At 44.5% G+C, this 23,225-nt stretch overlaps 1 protein-coding gene across 17 annotated transcripts in view; it reads left to right on the forward strand.

The window, feature by feature from the left end:
- The first annotated feature begins 763 nt into the window (after positions 1–763).
- The window catches only part of nf1a (neurofibromin 1a), a 330,336-nt gene continuing 307,874 nt past the window's right edge, over positions 764–23,225 (forward strand). For 16 of the 17 annotated variants that reach the window (XM_038814507.1, XM_038814511.1, XM_038814513.1 and 13 more), the window contains exon 1: positions 764–867. In XM_038814507.1, the coding sequence (XP_038670435.1) occupies positions 808–867 (60 nt within the window). In that variant the 5' untranslated portion in view covers positions 764–807. The remainder of the gene's footprint in view (positions 868–23,225) is intronic. The other variant, XM_038814522.1, reaches the window with a different exon arrangement.

Raw genomic sequence — 23,225 nt, forward strand, 5'->3', positions numbered from 1 at the left:
TTCCAGTTCTGGCAAAGGATCCACATGCGAAACGTTAATCTATCTTTATCTGTTTCCTCCCCCCCCCCCCCCTCAACCCTCGCAAATGTTGGGGAGACCACATTTGCTCATTCGGAGCATTCTCTTATTTATGTTTCGATTTCCTCTATCATTCACACACACACACACAGTTGTTTTATTTCACCAAGAGCAAAATTACAGAGAGAAAGCAGTGAGGAAGGAACTGCAGAATCCCCTGCCGAAGTAAAGTGACAGCTTATTATCCTCTCTCTCTCTCTCTGAATGCCATTCCAGTCCAGCCTTCTGTCTGCCCATTGAAAAAAAAAGATTTCCGGGGAGCCCGCGCGCGTGCGCGGGAGGGGACATCGGAGGCGGGGCCCGACGGGCCATGACGTAACCGCTCCCTGCTTTTCTTAATGAACGGCGGGGCCGAGGGCGCATGCGCGGTGTTGCCCCTCCCCCTCCTCTCTCACACGGGAGCCAGCTCGAGGGAGAGGAGAGAAAAAAAAAACCCAACTTCCGGCTGGTGTCATGGCCGCCGTACCCTGGTGAATGTGGAGACGCTGGAGGGGGGGAGGCGACGGTGGAGGTGGTGGTGGAGGCGGAGGAGGAGGAGGGGGGTGGTGGAGGAAGAAGAAGGAGGAGGAGGAGGGAAACAAACCCAGCGACACCGATCGGGAGGGATTTACATCTACCTATCCGGCCGTAGAGAGAGATCGGAGCAACCAGAGCGCCGTTTGGTTTTAACCTGAAGGAGAGTGGGGGAGGGGGAGGAGGTGGCGGGGGCTGGGGGTGGCAGAGCCGAGCATGGCGGCTCATAAGCCGGTGGAATGGGTTCAAGCCGTCATAACGCGTTTCGACGAGCAGGTAAACAACAAACATAAAAAAAACAAAATACCCCCCCCCCAAACTGTCGTTTGTTTTATGCAGCAACAACAACGGGGGGAAAAAAAGAGCTTTGGAAATGACATGTTTTGTCTCCTCCAGCGAGCGCGGCTGAATGTTTTCTTTCTCTCTGAGGTAGAAATCGGCGTCCGTTTTGTTTCTGCTTTCTCCCGGGGTGTGGGTAGGTCGCAGGCTTTTTGTGCCCCCCCCCCCCCCCCCCCCCCCGGTGGAGCCAGTCAGTCGAGGCCTGACCTGGCCTGACATGGAGGTCCTCTACATCTGTCTTATCTATCTGCCCATCCTCTCTTAAGGGCTAGGTCCAAGAACCCGTAGCCTAGGTAGTGGGAGCTGGGGCCTGCAGGAAACCCCCCACCCCCCCTCTCCAAGGATCTGTAATGATTTTTGATCTCTCTCGGTTTTTAATGTCAGAATTCCCACTCTGATCCTCACCAACACCCATAACCTGTATTCCCACCCCCAGCCCGTTTTCTGAGGGGCGACATTCCCTGTGTATGGGACAAAGCTGTCCCCAACCCTCGGTGCATTCAAACTTGTTTGAGAAATCAACAATTTTCACTTTTCCATCCCAGATCGATGTAGTTGTTAATGCAACTTTACTTTCAGCAGAAATCTTGGTGGTGGAGGTTTTTTTTTTAGTGTTGTTCATTTTGTAGGCAAAGCATTGGCTGTTTCCATCCCTTATTTCAGTATGTTGAGATCAGTGTTGAGCCCTTTAGGAGTTTATGTTTTGCTGATTTTATTGGCAACGGAAATTTTTTTGGGGGGGGGGTAAGTTTGCTCCAACACATTGAAGTTGTTCAACATTTTAAAGTGGAGTCGGACATTCATGACTTGACATCTATTGACTAAGGGCACCTGAAAATGTTGACAAAATAAGCAAAGCAGTTCTACTTTGGGAGCTATTGGTGATCTGGATGCAAATGTTATCAAAGTTGCGCTAGTTTTGAGAAGTGTTTTTTCCCCCCACTCCAGTATCCATTCAAACCTATTTACTTGTGTATGCTGTACAGTATGTTCATTTACTTGTATGTACAGTATGTGAACTTTGTTGGTAAAGTGAAATAGAGGTTGCACCTCGGCTTTTAAAATGTGTCAATAGGTGGCCATACGTCAAAAAAAACCCCAACTGTTAGAGCCTCCCTTAAAGCTGATTAGTGGGAAACTCAAGGGTAATAACTTGAATCAGGAGTGGCCAGGTTTGTGGAAAGGTATAACTTCTAGAATAAAGTTTGCAAACCAATACAAAAGTTCACGGAAACTTGTATACACTGAATATTTTATTTAAATTCTGAACAAAATGTGATTTTGAGTGAAATCCAAGCCAATATTTCTTTGTCCTCAGAAAAGTGTTGTGTCAGAGGCTCTGATTTAATAAAAAACAACTGCAGATGAAATGTTTTTAGATCAAAGTTTTTTAAACAAATAGGCGTTGAAAGGCATGTTAAAGCCTTGCGATCACAGGGCAGCATAGTGGTGCAGTGGTTAGCACTGCTGCCTCAGAGCGCTGAAGACCTGGGTTTGTCCTGGCCCCGGGTCACTGTCTGTGTGGAGTTTGCATATTTTTCCTGGGTCTGCGTGGGTCTCACTTCCACAACCCAAAAGATGTGCAACATAGGTTGATTGGCCATGCTAAAATGACCCTTAATTTTGAAAAAAAAATTGAATGCTCTAAATTTATTTTAAAAAACCTAACGATCATTCGGCATCTTCTGTAACAAAATATAATTTGAAGGAAACAGCAAATGTGATTGTATATGGTGTATTTTTGGTGGGTTGGTTGAGGAACAGACTATCTTTTAAGGCTATTTATGAATGGAGGCCATTTCATAGCACCATGGTGAAGTATTTTCTGTTTTGATTGATTTGTCAAAAGTAAAAAAAGGATTGGGCAGAAGGTTGTGATTACTTTTGGATTGTTCGTGAACTGAAATTGAGAAGATTTTCTTGCAATTGTTCTGCCGGAAGACTTGAATCTTATTGGGGTGCAAACTTCACAAGCACAAGTTGTCTTATCTAACCATCCATTCCTCTTCTGTTCGACATTGAGCATGGACAGTTTATTTTACCTGTGAAGTGTCGCAGTTAATCCCAATCTTGCTTTGGTGCAGAGGTTCATTGAATAGTGGTCAGGGGATGATGTCTGGCTGATTTCCAACCCCATCCCACCCCTCCTTTTAAAGTAGGGACACCAAGGTCAATTGTAGAGCTTTTAATCGTGTCCCAGCTGAGATTATCTTATTGGGCACAGGCCAGAGATTGAATGAGAAACCTTCTTGGTCTGTGTAGCTCAGCAACTCACTGAACCATTCCCGAGGCTGACAATATTCTCATCATCTGTCATTTGTTTGAAATCTCTCCAGCAGGTCAGTCTTAAACTATGTCTGAAAATGCAGCTGAAGAATTTTTCTTGTAAACTGCATTATTTGCCCATTGGAACGTTTATAAGTAAATGCATAAGCCATGTGCAACTTGATTGTTTTTTTTCTGGTAATGTTTATTTTGGAATGCTTTGTAATCTAATTTAAAAAAAAAAATCTTGTCTGCAAAACCTTTTTAAATGAGTAAAATCCAATATTTAGAGTAACTTTTTTAGCAAGAATATTAAAATAATTAATCTATGCATCAGATGACACTAATTGGAAATAGCATGAATACTTCAAACATTTCCAGCATTTTTAATTTTAGGCTTGAATTTTCATTACAGGAAATTGTTCAGTTATAAATTGAACTTTTTATAATATGAGAACTGCTTATTTTCTTGCTGCTTTAAGCATACAGAGGATATGTCCTGGGTATCTGTGCCTGTATAAGAGAGATCGAGCAAAAAGGTCACGTGTGTTGTGGCTGCTCAGATGTATATCAAATGGTTGGTTATCATATAGCTGCTGTGTAAAATATTGAGGGCTTTGTCAATAATTGAATGCTTTTATAGTCTGGGGAATAATTTACAAACCTGTTTTGTAATTAAGAAAAAAAATGGAAATAGGTTATAGAACCAAGAGGTGGAAAAAAGATTGTGCCCTGTGACACTGCTAATTAAAACCATGTGTGCTGCAATTCCGTTTGGTATATAGTCAACCCTCTCATTTTTGAAGAACTAGTACATAATATATATTTTAATCTCTGCTAGCCTTCCTGATGTATAGTACTGTTGGCCCTGCTGGCACTTGTCTGATTGACGCTTTTCACATATTGGGGCATATCATTCAATGGTGGTACTTTTGATTTGAGTCACAAAAGACATGGGTTCAAGACGCACTCCAGAATCATGAGCATATGACATTCAAAAGGCATACTTTTGGAGTTTGTCTTTTAGGTGAGGCATTAGAATGAGACCTTGTCTTCCTCTCAGTTAGATAAAAAGGATTTCATAATAATGTTTTGAAGAATACAATAGAAGCTGGACAGGTGTCATGGCGAACATGTAGCTCAACCAGCACCATCAAAGACAAATTAACTGTTTGTTTATCTTATTGCTATTAGTGGGATCTTTCAATGTAGAAATTGGCTACCATTTTTCTCTCTAACATAATGATAACAGAACTTGGAAAAAGTTCTTTGCTGACCATGATTTGTTTTGAGGGACCCTGAAGCCATGGCAGACACTTTGTAAATGCAACTTAATTTTGTTTTTGATGGGGAGTGCCATTAGGCTGATAGCTGTAACAGGCAATCAGAACTGACGATCTCGGACTGACAGTTGCGTTTCAGTTATCGTGTGTGAAATCCTGTATGTTTCGTTCCTTCCGTCAGATGGAGATTGTGCAGGCCAGTTTTCTTTCTTTTCCTTTATTCTCTTTCATCCTCTCCCCTCACATTTACCACATCAGCGAGAGTTTTATGGACCACAGATGGAATCTGGTATCTTTGTGGTAATTATATCAAAAGTTACCTTTACAGAAGCTCCATTTGTTTTGCAAGGGACGACAATGTGTTAGTGATACCATTGCAATTTCCTTTACCAAGAATCTATATGAAATTGCATTTGGTGTTGTGCAATGATGCCAAAAGTTCTGTAAAAATAATAAATTTAAAATGTAACTTTACAATCCAACATTTGTTTTAAAAATAGCAGGAGGTGGGGCAGCACGGCGGCGCAGTGGTTAGCACTGGGACTGCAGCGCTGTGGATCCGGGTTCGAATCCCGGGCCTGGGTCACTGTCCGTGTGGAGTTTGCACATTCTCCCTGTGTCTGCGTGGGTTTCACCCCAACAGCCCAAAGATGTGCTGGTTAGGTGGATTGGCCACGCTAAATTGCCCCTTTATTGGAAAAAAAAATACTCTAAATTTATTTTTAAAAATTATCTGGAGGAAAATAATGGGTATTGAAACTAAATGAATCAGCTGAGTGATAAAGTTCCCCCAGTTATCATGACATTGTGTACAATTGGGAAATATTTCTGCCTAATAGAAAATCTTTGCTGCAGTTAGAGGATTATGATCCTGAAATTGACAAGCCGGCAACATTCGCTGTTTTGGCTCTTGCATGATTGGCCGTATGGGTTAATATGCGTTAGGTATTGGAGATCATTTGGTAATGGAGCAGTACTCTTGCAAGGAATCAGTTAATTTATATAATATATGAACAGCATACAGCAAATCCTATCCATTAAAATGCAGACAGTTAAAATTTTTATTGTGTAGTTTTGCAGTGGATAATGGACTATCTGGTTAAATATGTTTTGCTGAATTCATTGATTTCAATGAGTTGCATTTCTTTCGCAGTTGCACTAAAAATAGGGTTGCCCAATTCTAATTCTTTTGGTAATATGTTACCAATAATAATTCACTTTTCCGGTGGATCAGATGGTATTATTTAATTTCATTTATTACACTGCCTAGTTTTAAACGGAGACATATGTACCAAGGAAGGTACCTGGTTTGTATTGAGTTAGACAGATTTGAGATGGGAATAAGGGTGCAATATCTTGGCCTCAGTAATTCCATAGAATCCCTATAATACCAAAGGAGATCATTCGAGCCTGCACCGACCCTCTGAAAGAGCACCCTACCTAGGCCCACTCCCCTGCCCCATCTCCGTAGCCCCACCTAGCCTGCACACCTCTGGTCTGTGGGAGGAACCGATGAAGACAATGGTAGAATGTGCAAATTCCACACAGACAGTCACTCAAGGCCGGAATTGAATCTTGGTCCCAGGTGCTGTGAGACATACACTGTGCCACTGTGCTGCCCCTATTCTAGACTAATGAAGGTAGGGCATAGGGTAAGTGGGCTGGAGAAAGATGAGGACTTTAAAAAAAAAATAAAATATAAATTTAGAGTACCCAATTCTCTTTTCCCTAATTGAGAGACAAGTTAGTGTTGCCAATCCACCTACTCTGCACATCTTTGGGTTTTGGGGTGAGACCCACGCAGACAAGTTGTGAATGTGCAAACTCCACACGGACAGTGATCCATGGCAGGGATCGATCCTCAGCGCTGTGAGACAGCAGTGCTAACCACTGCACCCAAGATGAGGAAATACCAGGGTTTCCACCTCTGATGGTTATCCGATGACAATACCTAAAAATCCCTGTGTGTGAGCTGCAGCTGAGAGCAGGATCTGGCTTGGCTAGATCACCCATGGGGAACAGCCACATGGGATGTGGTGCCGGATGGTAGTTGGTATCTATGAAACTACGTTAACATTAAGGCAGCATCGATGAGGAAGGGCACAGTAATTTTTTTTCTAATAATCAAAAATACAGCAAGTTTTTGTTTGCTATGTTTTTGAACAATTTAGTTGGTTAGCAAGAAGAGTGCATAAAGTAAATGAAGTGACAATCAGCAAAAGGTAGAATAACAGAAAAGCTTACTTTTATCATTCTCTGTTTGGTTTTTGGAGCAGTAAAATACCACCCTCCTGCCGTCTCCATGCGATGCCGGACAGAAACATAGCTGACAAATCGAGTGGGAGCTCCCGCAACCCATAAAACCTGTTTAATTCTGAAGTAGTTGAATATAAAGTAGACATGCTACACTATATTTCTTTCAAATCACCCTCAGTATAAATGCATCATTTAAAGATAATTTCTCTGGTTGCTTTGCAAATACCATAGTGCAGTAGATAGATCTTGTATTAAAATTCTGTATAGAAGTTACCACAGATGTTCATCACTGATTGTATTTATATGTAGCAAAGCATTTCCTGCTCGGGATATGTTCACAATTGTAGTCTTACAATCATCTTTTTTTCCCCTTTTGGGTTCCATATGTCAGGAGAGATTTAACTGTATCGTTAATAAGCTACAACTCTCTTGACTGTCGTCCTCCAACCCCCACCCTCCACTCCCGGCCACCAAATTTTAGTTAGTTCAAATTCAAATTGCACGAGAGGCCGACGTTCTGGCCTTTGCTTCCCTGGTAGTCCGGTGATGAATATTGTTAGCATGGAGGGACTCAAAAGCCCACGAGGGCTGAGGTATGGCTATCGGACATGGCGAGCTTTCTTGGCCTGGAGAAAATCAAGTTCACCTTGAGAGGTTCGCTATTAGGGTTCGCCCGAAGGTGGTAGTCATTTATTGACTTCTTTGCAGAGGAGTAAGCGTCGGGGGGGGGGGGGGGGGGGGGGGGGCTGCTACTAGGGTAGGGTAGAGTAGGGGGATATTGAGGCAGGGCCGTGCGTGAACCGAGCTGTGGTTTGCACTATGTTTAATTTGTGTCTTGACTTTTTTGTACTGTACAATGTCACTTTTTCTATATGCCTAAAATACCTCAATAAAATTGTTTGTTTAAAAAAAAATTAAAATTGCACTAAAGTGCAGGCGTGTATTGAAACTGAAATTGTAACCAAAAGTGCAGGTGCCTAATGCAGTGTGTCAGAGATTTGATCAGCCAATTCCCCCCCCCCCCCCCAACACACACAGTAATTTCTTGACCTGCTGTTGGGAGAAATTGAATTAAATTCTGTGGAGGGAGACAGCAAAATTTGGAAAAGCATGCTTTCTGGTCCCTTGGAGATTGGCTTGGAGTAGGTTGAACTTTAAAAAAATAAAATAAATTTAGAGTACCCAATTCATTATTTCCAATTAAGGGGCAATTTAACATGGCCAATCCACCTACCTTGCACATCTTTGGGTTGTGGGGGCGAAACCCACGCAAACATGGAGAGAATGTGCAAACTCCACACGGACAGTGACCCAGGGCTGGGATAAACCTGGGACCTCTGCGCCGTGAGGCTGCAGTGCGAGTAGGTTGGACTTTAACGGCTTTCCTGACATTGGAAGAGTTGTCTGAGAAAGTGAAAAAGAAATTCAAGCTTTGGTGCATATTTAAAATGCTTCTCATAATGTGCAATAGAGTAGTTTCTGTCCAAGATACAAAAGATAAGTGGATGAGGGCAGGATTAGCTCAGCTGTTACGCTCCTCATGGTGCTGACATTGCTGGTCAGGCCTGTGAATCAAAACTCTTGTAACTTTGTATTAGAGGATGCCGAGATTCCAAGGAATCATAACCCAGAAAGAAGTGAAAAGGTGGTCTCGATGATTGGATTGGATTTGTTTATTGTCACGTGTACCGAGGTACATCGAAAAGTATTTTTCTGTGAGCAGCTCAACGGATCATTAAGTACATGAAAGAAAAGGGAATAAAAGAAAATACATAATAGGGCAACACAAGGTATACAATGTAACTACATAAGCAGCGGCCTCGGATGAAGCAGACAGGGGTGTAGTGTTAATGAGGTCAGTCCATAAGAGGGTCATTTAGGAGTCTGGTAACAGCGGGGAAGAAGCTGTTTTTGAGTCTGTTCGTGCGTGTTCTCAGACTTTGTATCTCCTGCCTGATGGAAGAAGTTGGAGGAGTGAGTAAGCCGGGTGGGAGGGGTCTTTGATTATGCTGCCTGCTTTCCCCAGGCAGCGGGAGGTGTAGATGGAGTCAATGGATGGGAGGCAGGTTCGTGTGATGGACTGGGCTGTGTTCACGACTCTCTGATGTTTCTTGCGGTCCTGGGCTGAGCAGTTGCCATACCAGGCTGTGATGCAGCCAGATAGGATGCTTTCTATGGTGCATCTGTAAAAGTTGGTAAGAGTTTGGGCAGCACGGTGGCGCAGTGGGTTAGCCCTGCTGCCTCACGGCACCGAGGTCCCAGGTTCGATCCCGGCTCTAGGTCATTGTCTGTGTGGAGTTTGCACGTTCTCCCCGTGTTTGCGTGGGTTTCGCCCCCACAACCCAAAGATGTGCAGGGTAGGCGGATTGGCCACTCTAAATTGCTCCTTAATTAGAAAAAAAATGAATTGGTTACTCTAAATTTATATTTTAAAAAAAAGTTGGTAAGAGTTAATCAGGACATGCTGAATTTCTTTAGTTTCCTGAGCAAGTGTTTCCTGAGCAAGTGTAGGTGCTGTTTTACTTTCTTGGTGGTAGCGTCGATGTGGGTGTACCAGGACAGATTTTTGGAGATGTGCACCCCATGGAATTTGAAACTGCTAACCATCTCCACCTCGGCCCTGTTGATGCTGACAGGGTGATGCTGAAGTCAATGACCAACTCTTTCGTTTTGCTGGCATTGAGGGAGAGATTGTTGTCGCTGCACCACTCCACTAGGTTCTCTATCTCCCTCCTGTATTCTGACTCGTTATTCGAGATCCCGCCCACTATGGTCGTATCGTCAGCAAACTTGTAGATGGAGTTGGAACCAAATTTTGCCATGCAGTCACGTGTGTACGGGGAGTAGAGTCGGGGGCTCAGTACACAGCCTTGCGGGGCCCAGATATTGAGGACTATTGTGGAGGAGGTGTTGTTCATTTTTACCGATTGTGGTCTGTTGGTCAGAAAGTCGAGGATCCAGTTGCAGAGTGGGAAGCCAAGTCCTAGGTTTTGGAGCTTTGATATGAGCTTGACTGGGATTATGGTGTTGAAGATGGAGCTGTAGTCAATAAATAGGAGTCTGATGTAGGAGTCCTTGTTGACGGGATGTTCTAGGGATGAGTGTAGGGCCAGGGAAATGGCGTCTGCTGTGGACCGGTTGTGGCGGTATGCGAATTGCAGTGGATCAAGGCGTTCTGGGAGTATGGAGGTGATGCGCTTCATGACCAACCTCTCGAAGCACTTCATTATGACTGAAGTCAGGACCACTGGACGGTAGTCATTGAACCACATTGCCTGGTTCTTCTTTGGCACCGGTATGATGGTGGTCTTGAAGCAGGTGGGGACCTCAGAGTGGAGTAGGGACAGGTTAAAGATGTCTGCGAACACCTCTGCCAGCTGGTCCGCGCAGGCTCTGAGTGCACGATCAGGGATCCCTCCTGGGCCCGTCTCCGAGGGTTCACTTTCAGGAAGGTTGATCTGACTTTGGAAGCTGTGATGGTGGGGATGGGTGACTTATGGGCTGCTGGGGCACTCGACAGCGAATTGTTGGTTTCCTGCTCGAACCGAGCATAGAATGCATTGTATTCATAGGGGAGGGGTGCGCTGCTGCCAGAGATACTGTTTAGTCCTTGCCACAACCACCGAGAGTTTGTCTGTGACTCTAGCTTAGTTTGATATTCTCTCTTGGTATCTCGGATGGCTTTGCGGAGGTCGTACCTGGATTTCTTGTACAGGTCAGGGTCGTCTGACTTGAACGCCTCAGACCTGTCCTTCAGTAGGGAGTCAATTGCGCAATTGAGCCATGGTTTCCGGTTGGGAAACGTATGTACTGCTTTCTTTGGCACGCAGTCGTCTACACATTTGCTAATGAAGTCTGTGACGGTGGTGGCATACTCATTTAAGTTGGTCGTTGAGTTCTTAAATATATGGACCAGTCCACTGTTTCTATGCAGTCACGCAAGAGCTTTTCTGTTTCCTCAGACCAGTACTGCACGACCTTCTTAGCTGGATTCTCCCGCTTAAGTTTCTGCTTGTATGCCGGGAGAAGGAGCACCGTCTTATGGTCTTGAGGGCAGGAGGATTCAAAAATCTTGTGCTTAACAGTTCTGGGAAATCATGACTTTTGAAAAAAAAAAAGCGGTAAATATATATTTAAAAAATAAATTTAGAGTACCCAATTCATTTTTTCCAATAAGGGGCAATTTAGCGTGAACAATCCACATACCCTGCACATCTTCGGGTTGTAGGGGCGAAACCCACGCAACCACGGGGAGAGTGTACAAACTCCACACGGATATTGACCCAGGGTCGGGATCGAACCTGGGTCCTTGGCACAGTGAGGTAGGAGCGCTTACCATTTCGCCCACCGTGCTGCCCCATAAATGGTAAATATATTTGAAAGCTTTAGTTAGCCAGACGGAATATGGTGACATCTTGAAATCAGAGCCAACTTGCAAACCAATCAGTACCTCTTTTCTCAGGCAGTATATATTGTTCCGTTGAAATTTGCCAGTCTTTTGTCTGCCCTGATGAGTAAAATGCAAAGCCTTGATTTGAATATTTTTGGGTAGCAGTCAAGCATTTGATTCCCTGTATTAACTTTGTTCCTCTACTTGTGTGGCACGGTGGCGCAGTGGTCAGCACGGTCACTGTGGAGTTTGTGCAATTTTCCCCATGTCTGCGTGGGCCTCACCCCCATAATCCAAAGATGTGCAGGGTAGGTGGATTCGCCATTCTAAATTGCCCCTTAATTGGGGGAAAAAAAAGAATTGAATACTCTAAATTTATATAATTTTTTCCCCTGTACTTTAAAAAAAATAAAGTTGGAGTACCCACTTCATTTTCTTCAATTGAGGGACAATTCAGCATGGCCAATGCACCTACCCTGCACATCTTTGGGTTGAGGGGGGTGAAACCCACGCAAGCACAGAAAGAATGTTCAAACTCCACACGGGCAATGACCCAGGGCCGGGATTGAACTTTGGATCTCGGTGCCGTGAGGTAGTAGTGCCAACCATTGCACCACCGTGCCGCCCTTTTTTCCTATGCTTGATATCTGCTAATTAGATTAGGGATGTCCAAGCTGCAGTCTGGCCCATTGTTGGCCTCTACAATCCTTGGCAATTTGTGTCTATTTGGGCTAATGTTTCTTAGTGGTTGGTACAGTTTGAATTTCATGTGCCTGGACATTTGTTATTTTTAATGTTGTACACTCATTGGAAAGTTCTTCAGTACTTAGGATAAATTTCAAAAAGTAAATGCATGGAAACATTGAATTTTACAGTTTCCACGTGGCCTGTGCTGACAAAAAGTTAGGATGTTTCTGATTTATTTTTTTGCAGTCAGTTTATTTTCCCTTCTTTCCTGAAGGGAAATAATGTTTTGGATATTATTTATATAAATTATTAAATGAACATGCTTTTACATGCAGAGGGCATCACAGCTGAGCCAGGCCTTGCTTTTAGCCAGCATCCAGGTTCCAACAGGGGATGTCGAGTGGCTTTCCGGAATGGAAAGCTTGTCCATTCCCCAAATCTGAGTGGGGCTGAGGTCAATTGTACTGCCTCTCTTGCTATCGTATTTGTGCACAAAGATCAGTAGTTGAACCTGAGACCTTACTATCCAACTGTGTGATGAACTTGCGAGACCTTCAGGGAATCATCCATTCTTTGTCCTTCTGCTCTGTCTCTTTCTTGAATCCTGCAGTGCAATTCAAAATCCAAGTGACCATTCTTTACATGCGAGTGTGGACCTTGAGTGACTGTGAATTGGTGTGATCAGCTGAACCAAATTAGGCATCCACCTACACACAATGGGCATTTCCAAGGATCATGCCTAAGTTATTTTCATAAGGGCGGTGGAATGATCACAAGTTCTTCCTTGCAAAGATGGTTAAGTCAGACTCCAGGGTGGCAATTGTGTTGCCGTATTAATTATTTAGCATAGTATCTGCATATCTTTGTAAACCTTGATGTGTATGAGCAAGTTCCATGCTACATGTCATGAATTTAACTTATGTGTTAGGATGGGGAGCAGGTTACACCACTCCAAGGGAAGTAACATGGACATGTGGTCTTCCCTGTCATCTTGAATTGCCTTGTTCCTGAATCAATTGATGTAATAGTTCGATAATGAAAACATTGAAAAGTGAACTGAATTTTGAACTTCCGTTGTTGATCCGTGGACTGAATTTTGAACTTTCATTGTTGATCCATGGAAGTTGTTCATTTTCGAAGTTCATAGTCACTCAAGAATTTAGAACGCACAAACCTGCAATGCTGTTGATGAAATTGTCGCCTAAATGCAATGCTTAATTGAATAATTTGGGTCATTGTTATGGTACAGGGTGCATTTCCCCAAGGATCTATTCTTGGACCCTCCTATTCCTCATCTACATGCTGCCTCTTGGTGACATCTTCTGAAAGTACAACTCTAGCTTCCATGTGTATGCTGACAGCTCCCAGATCTATCTCTCCATAGACTCTCTTGATCCTTCCACCTCAGCTAAATTGTCATACTGCCTGTCTGACATACAGTACTGGATTAACATATGTTTTATTCAACTAAATATTGGGATGACTAAACTTGTTATCGTTGTTCCCTGCCACAAACTCTCTTCCCTCGTCAGTGACTCCATCGCCCTCGCTGACAGCTGATTTGAAGCTGAACCAGATGATATGCAACCTTGGTGTTGCGTTTGTCCCAGAAATGAGTTTATGACTACATCTGACCAATCAAAAAGACCACTGTTTTCCACCTCCGAACCATTTCCTGACTCTGTCTCACCTCAGCTCAACTGATGAAATTCTCCGTGCCATTGCTACCTTCAGACTCGACTGCTCCGTCACTGGCCTTCCATCTTCTACTGCCTGTTGGCCTAAGTTCATCCAAAACTTTGCTATCTAATTATGTCTAAGTCCTGTTCACCCATATTATTTGTGTCCACTGACCAACATCGTTTGTTGTATGGCCATATTTTTTTTTTATAAATTTAGATTACCCAATTATTTGTTCCAATTAAGGGGCAATTTAGCGTGGCCAATCCACCTACTCTGCACATTTTTAGGTTGTGGGGGCGAAACCCACACAGACACGGGGAGAACGTGCAAACTCCACACGGACAGTGACCCAGAGCCGGGATCGAACCTGGGACCTCAGCGCCGTGAGGCAGTTGTGCTAACCACTAGGCCACCGTGCTGCCCTTGTTGTATGGCCATATTGATTATATAATTCTCCATCCTTGTTTGCAAATTTCTCCGCAGCCTTACACCCTCACCAACACCGCAAGCTCCTCCAATTGCACATCCAATCTCCACTCCAGCATTGAAGACCTTGTTTTCAGCCGCCTTGGCTCTAAATTCTGGAACTTATAACAGAACCCTTTCATCCTTTCTTTCCTCCCCCTCTCTCCTCTGTTAATGTGTTGCGTAAATCTACTACTTTGACCAAGCATTTGGTTATCTAAATGTGGGAGCAGCAGTGAGGAATGAGGTAGATGGGAGATATGCTGGGCTTTTGTCTAAGGGGAAAGTCACCCCATTTTTCTCACTTGTCACTGGCTGACGATGATTCCAAATGCTTCAACCTTGTCTTTTGCACTTGTGCTGGGCTCCTGCTATCATTCGGGGTAAGGAAGTTCATGGTACCACCTTCTGTTGGTTGTTTAGTTATCCACCACCCTCATGACTTGATGTTGCAGGACTGAAGAGCTTTAACCTAATTGGTTGGTTGTGGGATTGCTGAACTTTGCTTGCATGTAGGCCTGTGAACTAGCTTGATCAGGTTGACACCTGATTTTTGGTGATATTCTTGGCATTATTTCAAAAGAGACTAGGCGAGCTCTCTCTCTGACCAATATTTATCCTTAAAAAATTTTTTTTTTTAGAATAGCCAATTATTTTTCCAATTAAGGGGCAATTTAGCATGGCCAATCCGCCTACCCGGCACATCTTTGGGTTGTGGGGGTGAAACCCACGCAAACACGGGGAGAATGTGCAAACTCCACGCGGACAGTGACCCAGGGTCGGGATTCGAACCCAGGTCCTCAGCGCCGTAGGCAGCAATGCTAACCACTCTGCCACCGTGCTGCCCCCCAATATTTATCCTTCAACTAAAGTCACATAAACAGACTATCTTACATTGCTGTTTGTGAAATCTTGCCCTGTGTTTTCTGCATTACGATGGTGACTATAAATTGACTTTAAAGCACTTTTGCAATTTCTTGAGTGGGGCTATAGAAATTCTAGTCTCTTCACTCTATCAATCCACTGTAAGCATTAATAGGGCGACATAGCGCAGTGGCTAGCACTGCTTCTCAGCGCCAGCATCCCAGGTTTGATTCCCGGCTTGGGTCACTGTCTGTGCGGAGTCTGCACGTTCTCCCCGTGTCTGTGTGGGTTTCTTCCGGGTGCACCGGTTTCCTCCCACAAGTCCTGAAAGAAGTGCTGTTAGTAATTTGGACATTCTGAATTCTTCCTCCGTGTACCTGAACAGGCACCGTAGTATGGCGACTAGGAGCTTTTCACAGTACCTTCATTGCAGTGTTAATGTAAGCCTACTTGTGACAATAAAGATTATTGTTATTATTACTTCTGTGCTTGCAATCTGCATTTTGTTTTTGAGTAAATGTAACTTTTTTTTGTTAATGTCCTTTGCATTTCCGACAATGCAGAAAACAATTATTGGATAGAAGTCAAGGGCAGGTATCCTTTGGTCATCTTTAGTGCAGTAATTGCTGCCCCAGCAGGGATTAGATCACTTTAAACAGTCTGGAAATAGAACCTAGGATCTCTGGTTTAAATGGAATGGTACTGCACTGAGCTGTGACTTTACCAGTGAAAGCTTTTTAAAAATAAATTGAGCGTATCCAATTATATTTTTCCAATTAAGGGGCAATTTAGTATGGCCAATCCACCTAACCTGCACATCTTTTGGTTGTGGGGGTGAAACCCAAGCAGACACGGAGAATGTGCAAACTCCACACAGACAATAACCCGGGTCCTCAACCACTGCGCCAATGTGCCACCCCACCAGTTAAAGCTTTTGTTCACTTTCTTGAAAGTGGCTATTTGCAAGAACTCTTGATGATTGCTTGACTGTGGCGGTCAACACAGCCAGCATGGATCATGTCTAAATGTGTACATCACAAGGGGGCCATTGGGTTGCCAAAGGGTGAAAAGCATAATTGACCTCAGACATTTTATTATTTTTTCCTCTGTTTTCACCTCCTGCTCTTGTGCACACACTCTCCATCAAACGGAGGACTTTCAGTTGGTTGCAGTTGTTAACAGGAGCCTCAGTGGTTGGTGAATACAAATTTAAGACACTTTCCTTGTTGAGAGTGTTTAACTTTGTTCCGTGTCATCACTCTTCACATCCACCCAGTGTCCCAGCTATACCCAATTCATGTGTTCAAATGTCTGCCACCTGTTTCCCTTAATGTAATTGACATTCACAAGCCATGACAATAATTGATAAGGCAGTGACAGAAGGAAGGAATTACCCTTTAGCCCAAATCACTGTGTGAAAAAATGGAGTTACCCAGTGATTCCTTGGATCATTATGCTGTGTCATTTTGGTTTCCTCCTTTCCTGGATCTTTCTGTGCCATAATTTGTGTTTCTCCAAGAGGAGTCATAGAATCATAGAATTTACAGTGCAGAAGGAGGCCATTCGGCACATCAAGTCTGCACTGGCCCTTGGAAAGGGCACCTTACTCAAGCCCACACCTCCACCCAGTAACCCCACCCAAGCTTTTTTTTTTTTTGGACACGAAGGGCAATTTAGCATGGCCAATCCACCTACCCTGCACATCTTTGGACTGTGGGAGGAAATCGGAGAACACGGATGAAACCCACGCAGACACGGGGAGAACGTGCAGATTCCGCACAAACAGTAACCGAAGCCGGGAATAGAACCTGGGACCCTGGAGCTATGAAGCAACTGTGGCAACCACTGTGCCACCGTCCACTGCTCTTGAGGTCTTTGTAAATCATTAGAAAACTGCTCAGTTTTCTGTTACCCCTTTGAAGAAGGACTTCACTGCTTGGCACCCTGTTGGGTATCAGCACACAAATTGGGAATGCAACATGAGATGATTGCAGTGGTATACTGCATTTGGTTGACTATAGAATAAATAATTGTCTCCGGTTATAATTGCAAGTATGTTTCTATCGAAACGGACCAAGAGTGCAATTTGTTTTCAGGCTGCATGCAAAATAAACTAGTAAGTGTTATGCCACCCTGGGCCAGTGTGCGGTCAATTCCAGCCCCACTTGACCTGGAGTCGCAACACGGTTGAAATTAACTTTTATTTGAAAATACCCGAGGTCTTCGGCTGCCCACTAAATGCAATCATCAGATTTGTAAATTTAAACACGATTAACTAACTATAATTAAATAGGTAATGAATACAGCTGGTTGACGACTATCTAATTTCTAATACACACACATACACAGAGGGGTGTAAAAAGTGATGAAAGTTAAAGGATAAGAGTCTTTGTTTCAGATGGATGTCTTCCAGTTAACTTCTTTCTTCCGCCTAGGCTTCAGTTGGATAACATCTTTCCTTTATAATATATTTTCTTTCAACTTGTAATGGTTTTCACTGTATGCTCTCCGAAATAGCAGGCAGTCAGCATTCTAGAGAGACCGAGCTTCTTTAAGGGTCTAAAAGCCTCTGCTGTCAGAGGTAGGCAACAGGGCAGAGCAAGGGAGAGCTGCTTCCACCTAGAGTGTCCAGTGGCTTCTCCTGGCTTCATCTCCGAAAAACCCCACCAGTAGGGCAGGTTGTACGGCAGAATGCTGTCCCTGGCCAATCCCTGGCAACCAGCCAACCAATCGAAACAAACCCCTCCAATCTCTTGATTGCCATAAAGTCTGGGTTCTTCTGCCCAAAAATCAAAATTTTATAACGCACTGTACTATTTTGACTCTTGGTGAGTTCCTTACTTCCTCTGCCCGAATAAGGTATGTTTCTGTTAACGATCCATGGACCAAAAATGATAAACACAAAATAAAGGTAAGAGATAGGAACTAAGGGAATCAACAGGAAGGGCCTTTACAGAACCCCATTACCAATCCTTCTGGCGAATCACGCCTGCGGTTAAAGTGCCAAATAAACCCTTTGTCATCTGGTACCTTCCAGAAATAGACAGTTTTTGTGTGGAAGTGGATGGTTGGCTAGCAGATCATTTATAGCTGAACCTATCCCCCTCAAATTCTACTCTGACTTTCCAGTAGACATTATTGAATGGGTGGCAGGATATTTTTCTTTAGCGGCTCAACATGTTATCTGAGTGGTGAATGCTTGGTTGTCACTTGACCATTTACTCAACTTAATCAACCTTGAGACTCTCTTAACGTATGACTCAAAAGGGTCTTTGGACTGTCGGTGCTAACTTCATGCTTCCATTTCCCCTTTTTCACCTTTTGATCTTGTGTTCTCACTCTTTTCTCCTCTTTTCCCTCACCCCTTTCCACAATGCGTAGGATCAATGCTTTCAGTTGCTCAGAGGCATTTATCCTTCAGTCTCATTGGGACTATTATGGGTGGCACGGTGGCACAGTGGTTAGCACTGTGGCTTCACAGCGCCAGGGACCTGGGTTTGATTCCCGGCTTGGGTCACCGTCTGTGTGGAGTTATTGAGGCAGCAACTCCATTGACACTAGATTAACTTCCTACTGCCGTTTGGAATGCTATGTTCTTTCAAATGGTAAAGTAACACTTTGCCTTTCATTGGAAATGAAATCAACAATAATGGTGTGCCTGAAACCACTTTGAAGTGGGGGGAGGGGAGGGGGTTGAAATCAGAGATGTGTGGCTTTATGGCATGAAGCTGATCTCCACCCAACTAACTACCATCTCTGAACCAATATGGATTGCAGTAATTGGGATCATTGTAATCTAAACAGTTTGCTTTTGTCATGTCAGTAACTGGGCAAAATCGCTGTCAGTTGTTACAGATTCTTTTCTGTTTTAAAAATAGCAGATTTGGTGATGGAGTAGTTTCATTGCTGTCCTTTGGGACTGCTATGTTAGCTTTCACTCCTCATGTTAAGGGGTGAAAAATCAGCCAGGATTTCACTCGTGACCCGAATGGAAATTGCAAATGTTAGATTGTTGGGTAAAAGTAGGGTTGGCCGTGATGGCTCACCATGCTTGAAAGGCATGCTGGCGCTCACCTTGAACTAATTCCTGCATTTTAAAACATTTACTGTGGTTGATGTTTCTCCTTGCTTACCGACTGAAGTGTTTGTGTTTTTTTTTTAATTGCTCGAATGCTACTTAAAAGCAAAGTAAAATAAATTGACCTACAATTTGCCCGCAGCTTCCAGAGCCATGATTTTTTAAAAAAGCCCCCCCCCCCCCCCCCCAAGATTTACTGATTCGATGAGCTAAGCGGAAATCTGCAGCATAATTATAAATAGAAAGGAATGATTCAAGATTGTAATCCAACCTCAGGGTTTGGATGACGTTCTCTGAACCGTAAGCCTTGTATTCCTTTCTTGCTGTCTGTTCTTTGAAATTCATTTGGTGATGTGAAAAATGGTTGAAATGTTTCCGTTGGTCATTCGGCTGTATAGTTGTAGTTGATGTAGTTTTTGTTGAGTCTTGGCTCTTTTGGATGCATATTTTTAATGAAGTCGGGACCAAAAGTCTGGCAAGACCAGCTGTGATCAAATGTATGGGTTATTTTCCAGTTTGCGTTTTATATTTATCACCAAAGAATTTTGGGTTGTTTCGTCAAAATAATTCTTGAAGGAATAAGTAAAATACTTGAAATGCATGTAACAGTTTTTACAAGGTACAAAGCTGAATGAATTAGAGAAGCCCTTCAGTGGGGATAAATATAACCTGATGCATTGGAGTCTAGGTAATTCCAGCTGTGTGCATACAGTGCAAGGATACCTGCTAAAGGCTACAAGACGAGCGAGGCACCACAGGTCCTGCTGGATAAAATGGTGAATGGCACCGAGCATTGTGGCAAGGCCATAGAGAAAGCAGATGTGCCATTGCGGTGTACTGGTAGATTAGTATGTTATGACGCCAGGAATAATGCACAGCACAGTGGCGCAGTGGTCAGCACTGCTGCCTCATAGCGTCGAGGACCCAGGTTCGATCCTGGACCCGGGTCATTGCTTGTGTGGAGTTTGCACATTCTCCCCGTGTCTGCATGGGTCTCGTCCCATAACCCAAAGATTGTCAGGGTAAGTGCATTGGCCATGCTAACTTGCCCTTAATTGGGGAAAAAAAAATTTGCTACTTTAAATTTTAAAAAGAAAAAAAATGAAGCCAGGAATACTATTAGAAAGCTATGTAAAGCCCTTGTGCAGCCACATTTGGGATATTGCGTTCATTTTTGAGGCCTTGTAGAAGGGCCAGAGGAGGGCATCCAAAATTATGCCTAGTCTTCCATCTATTGGAGTATGTTGACGAAACATGGACTTTTTTTCACTGGGAGTTCTGAAGATATTAATGGGATTTTTGACATGAAAGTAACAGATTGTCTGCGTGGATGGGTTGTTTAGGCATGATTGGAGAACTGGGGGTGGTGAACATAACACTTTGGGTTTGATGTTTGGATGTGATGCTTGGAAGTTTTTACTTTCACCAGTGATTCTGTTGGTGATTCTGTTATTTTACTCAAGGAGCAATTTAGCATGGCCAATCCACCTACCCTGCACATCTTTGGGTTATGGGGGTGAGACCCACACAGACTTCACCAGTGATTCTAGAGCAGATTGATGAGGTATTTGTTGGATGGGTTCTTTGTGAACCTTCAAAAAGCAGTTGGACTTGTTTCTGAGAGGGAAGATAAGTTACCAAAGGTATGATTGTGGGATAGCCTAGATTAGCACTGCTCTGTTGCTCAGTGCTGTTGCTCTGTTCTCTATTATGTGTAATTTGCTGAAGGGGGAGGAGATCAAGAATGGCCCCAGATTGGTGAAATCTCTTAAAATGGTGGAGCAGTTTGTTATCACTGCCCATGTTTGTACGCCAATGAAGTTTTGCTAACGTATAGTAAACCTGCTGCATTTTGGATTAAAGAGGACACTTTGAACTGCCAGATGTATTTTGTTTGGGATACATTTACCAGTTTTTCCTGATTTTCATCACGTCTCTGCAATGGTGTTGCACATCAAAACCAAGTGTCGCTTCATAGAATTCCTACAGTGTGGAATTAAGCCATTCAGCCCATCCGGTCTGCACCAACCCTCTAAAAGGGCACTCCACCTAGGCCCACTCACTCCCCTGTCCCATCCCCTCAAGCCCATAACCAAACTTGCACATCTTTGGCCATGCTAAATTACCCCTTAGTGTCCAATCTACCATAACCCGCACATCTTTGGACTGTGGGAGGAAACTGGAGCGCCCGGAGATAACCCGTGCAGACCCAGGGAGAAGGTGCAAACTCCACACAGACACTCGAGGTCAGAATCGAACCAGGGAGCAGCACGGCGGCGCAGTGGTTAACACTGCTGCCTCATGGTGCTGAGGTCCCAGGTTCGATCCCGGCTCTGGGTCATGGTCCGTGTGGCTTTTTAAAAAATGTTTCTATTCCAGATTTTTCAATAATTTTTACAAAACACTACAAAAGAGAAAATAATGCAAAGAAAACAAAGCAATATGCCAACAAAAACAACTTTAAAAAAATAAATTTAGAGTACCCAATTATTTTTTCCAATTAAGGGGCAATTTAGCATGGCCAATCCGCCTACCCTGCACATCTTTGGGTTGTGGGGGTGAAACCCACGCAGACACAGGGAGAATGTGCAAACTCCACACAGACAGTGACCCAGGGCCGGGATTCGAACCCAGGTCCTCAGCGCCGTAGGCAGCAATGCTAACCACTGTGCCACCGTGCTGCCCAACAAAAAACAACTTAACCCGCTAACCAACTAAAAATTTAACAAACAAAACAAAACAAAGTGGGGCATCCGCCCCTTACAATTAACAGGAAATCAGATATAACCTAAAATAGTCTGACCGCAGCTGGTTCGTTGAAACTTTCACATTCAGGAGCCTCCGCACATTCGTATTCAGCTGCCTGCCCTTCACAAACCCCGTCTGATCCTCATAAATCACTCCTGGGACATGATCCTCAATCCTAGTGGCCAAGATCTTGGCCAACAGCTTGGCATCCACATTGAGAAGTGAAATCGGCCTACAGGAGCCGCATTGCAACGGGCCCTTATCACGCTTGAGGATAAGCGAGATCAAAGCCTGCGACATCGTCGGGGGAAGGATTCCCTATTCCTTAGCCTCGTTAAAGGTTCTCAGCATTAGTGGGCCCAACAGCTCCGAGAACTTCCTATAGAACTCAACGGGGAACCCATCTGGCCCCGGGGCCTTGCCCACCTGCATACTCCCCAACCCCATAACTAGCTCCTCCATCTCAATCGGGGCCCACCAATCCCTCTAACCGCCCTTCTTCCACCTTTGGAAACCTCAGTTGGTCCAGGAACTGTTGCATCTCCTCCTCCCTCCCTCCCTCCTCCGGGGGGGGGGGGTTTCTGACTCTTACAATTTACCGTAAAAGTCCTTAAAGACCTTGTTTATTTTAACTGGACTCCGCACTGTGTTCCCCCCCTCCCCAATCCCTAATTCCCCCAATCTCCCTAGCCACCTCCCTCATCCGCATCTGATGCGCCAACATCCAACTTGCCTTCTCCCCATACTCGTACACTGCTCCCTGTTCCTTCCTCAACTGGGCCTCAGCCTTCCCCGTGGTTAGCAAGTCAAACTCCGTTTGGAGGCTCCAGCGCTCCTTCAGCAACCCCTCCGGGGATTCCGCGTACCTCCTATCCACCCTCAGTATCTCCCCCACCAATCTCTCCCACTCCATCCTCTCCCTCTTCTCCCTGTGGGCCCTGATTGAGATTAACTCCCCCTTGACCACTGCCTTCAGCGCCTCCCAGACCACACTCACCGACACCTCCCCATTATCATTGGCCTCCACATATCTTTGGATGCACCCCCGGACCCGCCCACAGACCTCCTTGTCCGCCAGTAGTCCCACGTCCATTCGCCACAATGGGCGCTGGCCTCTGTCCTCCCCCATCTCCAGCTCCACCCAGTGCGGGGCATGGTCCGAGATCGCAGTGGCCGAATACTCCGCCCCCTCCACTCTCGGGATTAGCGCCCTGTTTACCATGAAATAAATGTATCTGCGAGTAAGCCTCGTGTACATGGGAGAAGAAGGTAAACTCCCTCGCCCTTGTCTGGCAAATCTCCACGGATCTCTCACCCCCCCCCCCCCCCCCCCCCCCCCAAAATCTGGTCCATTAACCTCCTCAGGTCCTTAGCCGCTGCCGGCCTCTTGCCCGACCTCGATCTAGACCGATCCAGAACCATATTGAAGTTGTCGTCTCTTTTTTTCTCTCTCTCTCTCTCTCTCTCCTCTCTCTCTCTCTCTCTCTGTCCTCTCTCTCTCTCTCTCTCTCTCTCTCTCTCCTCTCTCTCTCTCTCTCTCATCTCTCTCTCTCTCTCTCTCTCTCCTCTCTCTCTC

The sequence above is a fragment of the Scyliorhinus canicula genome, chromosome 12, assembly GCF_902713615.1.
Source record: "Scyliorhinus canicula chromosome 12, sScyCan1.1, whole genome shotgun sequence".
Lineage (NCBI taxonomy): Eukaryota > Metazoa > Chordata > Chondrichthyes > Carcharhiniformes > Scyliorhinidae > Scyliorhinus > Scyliorhinus canicula.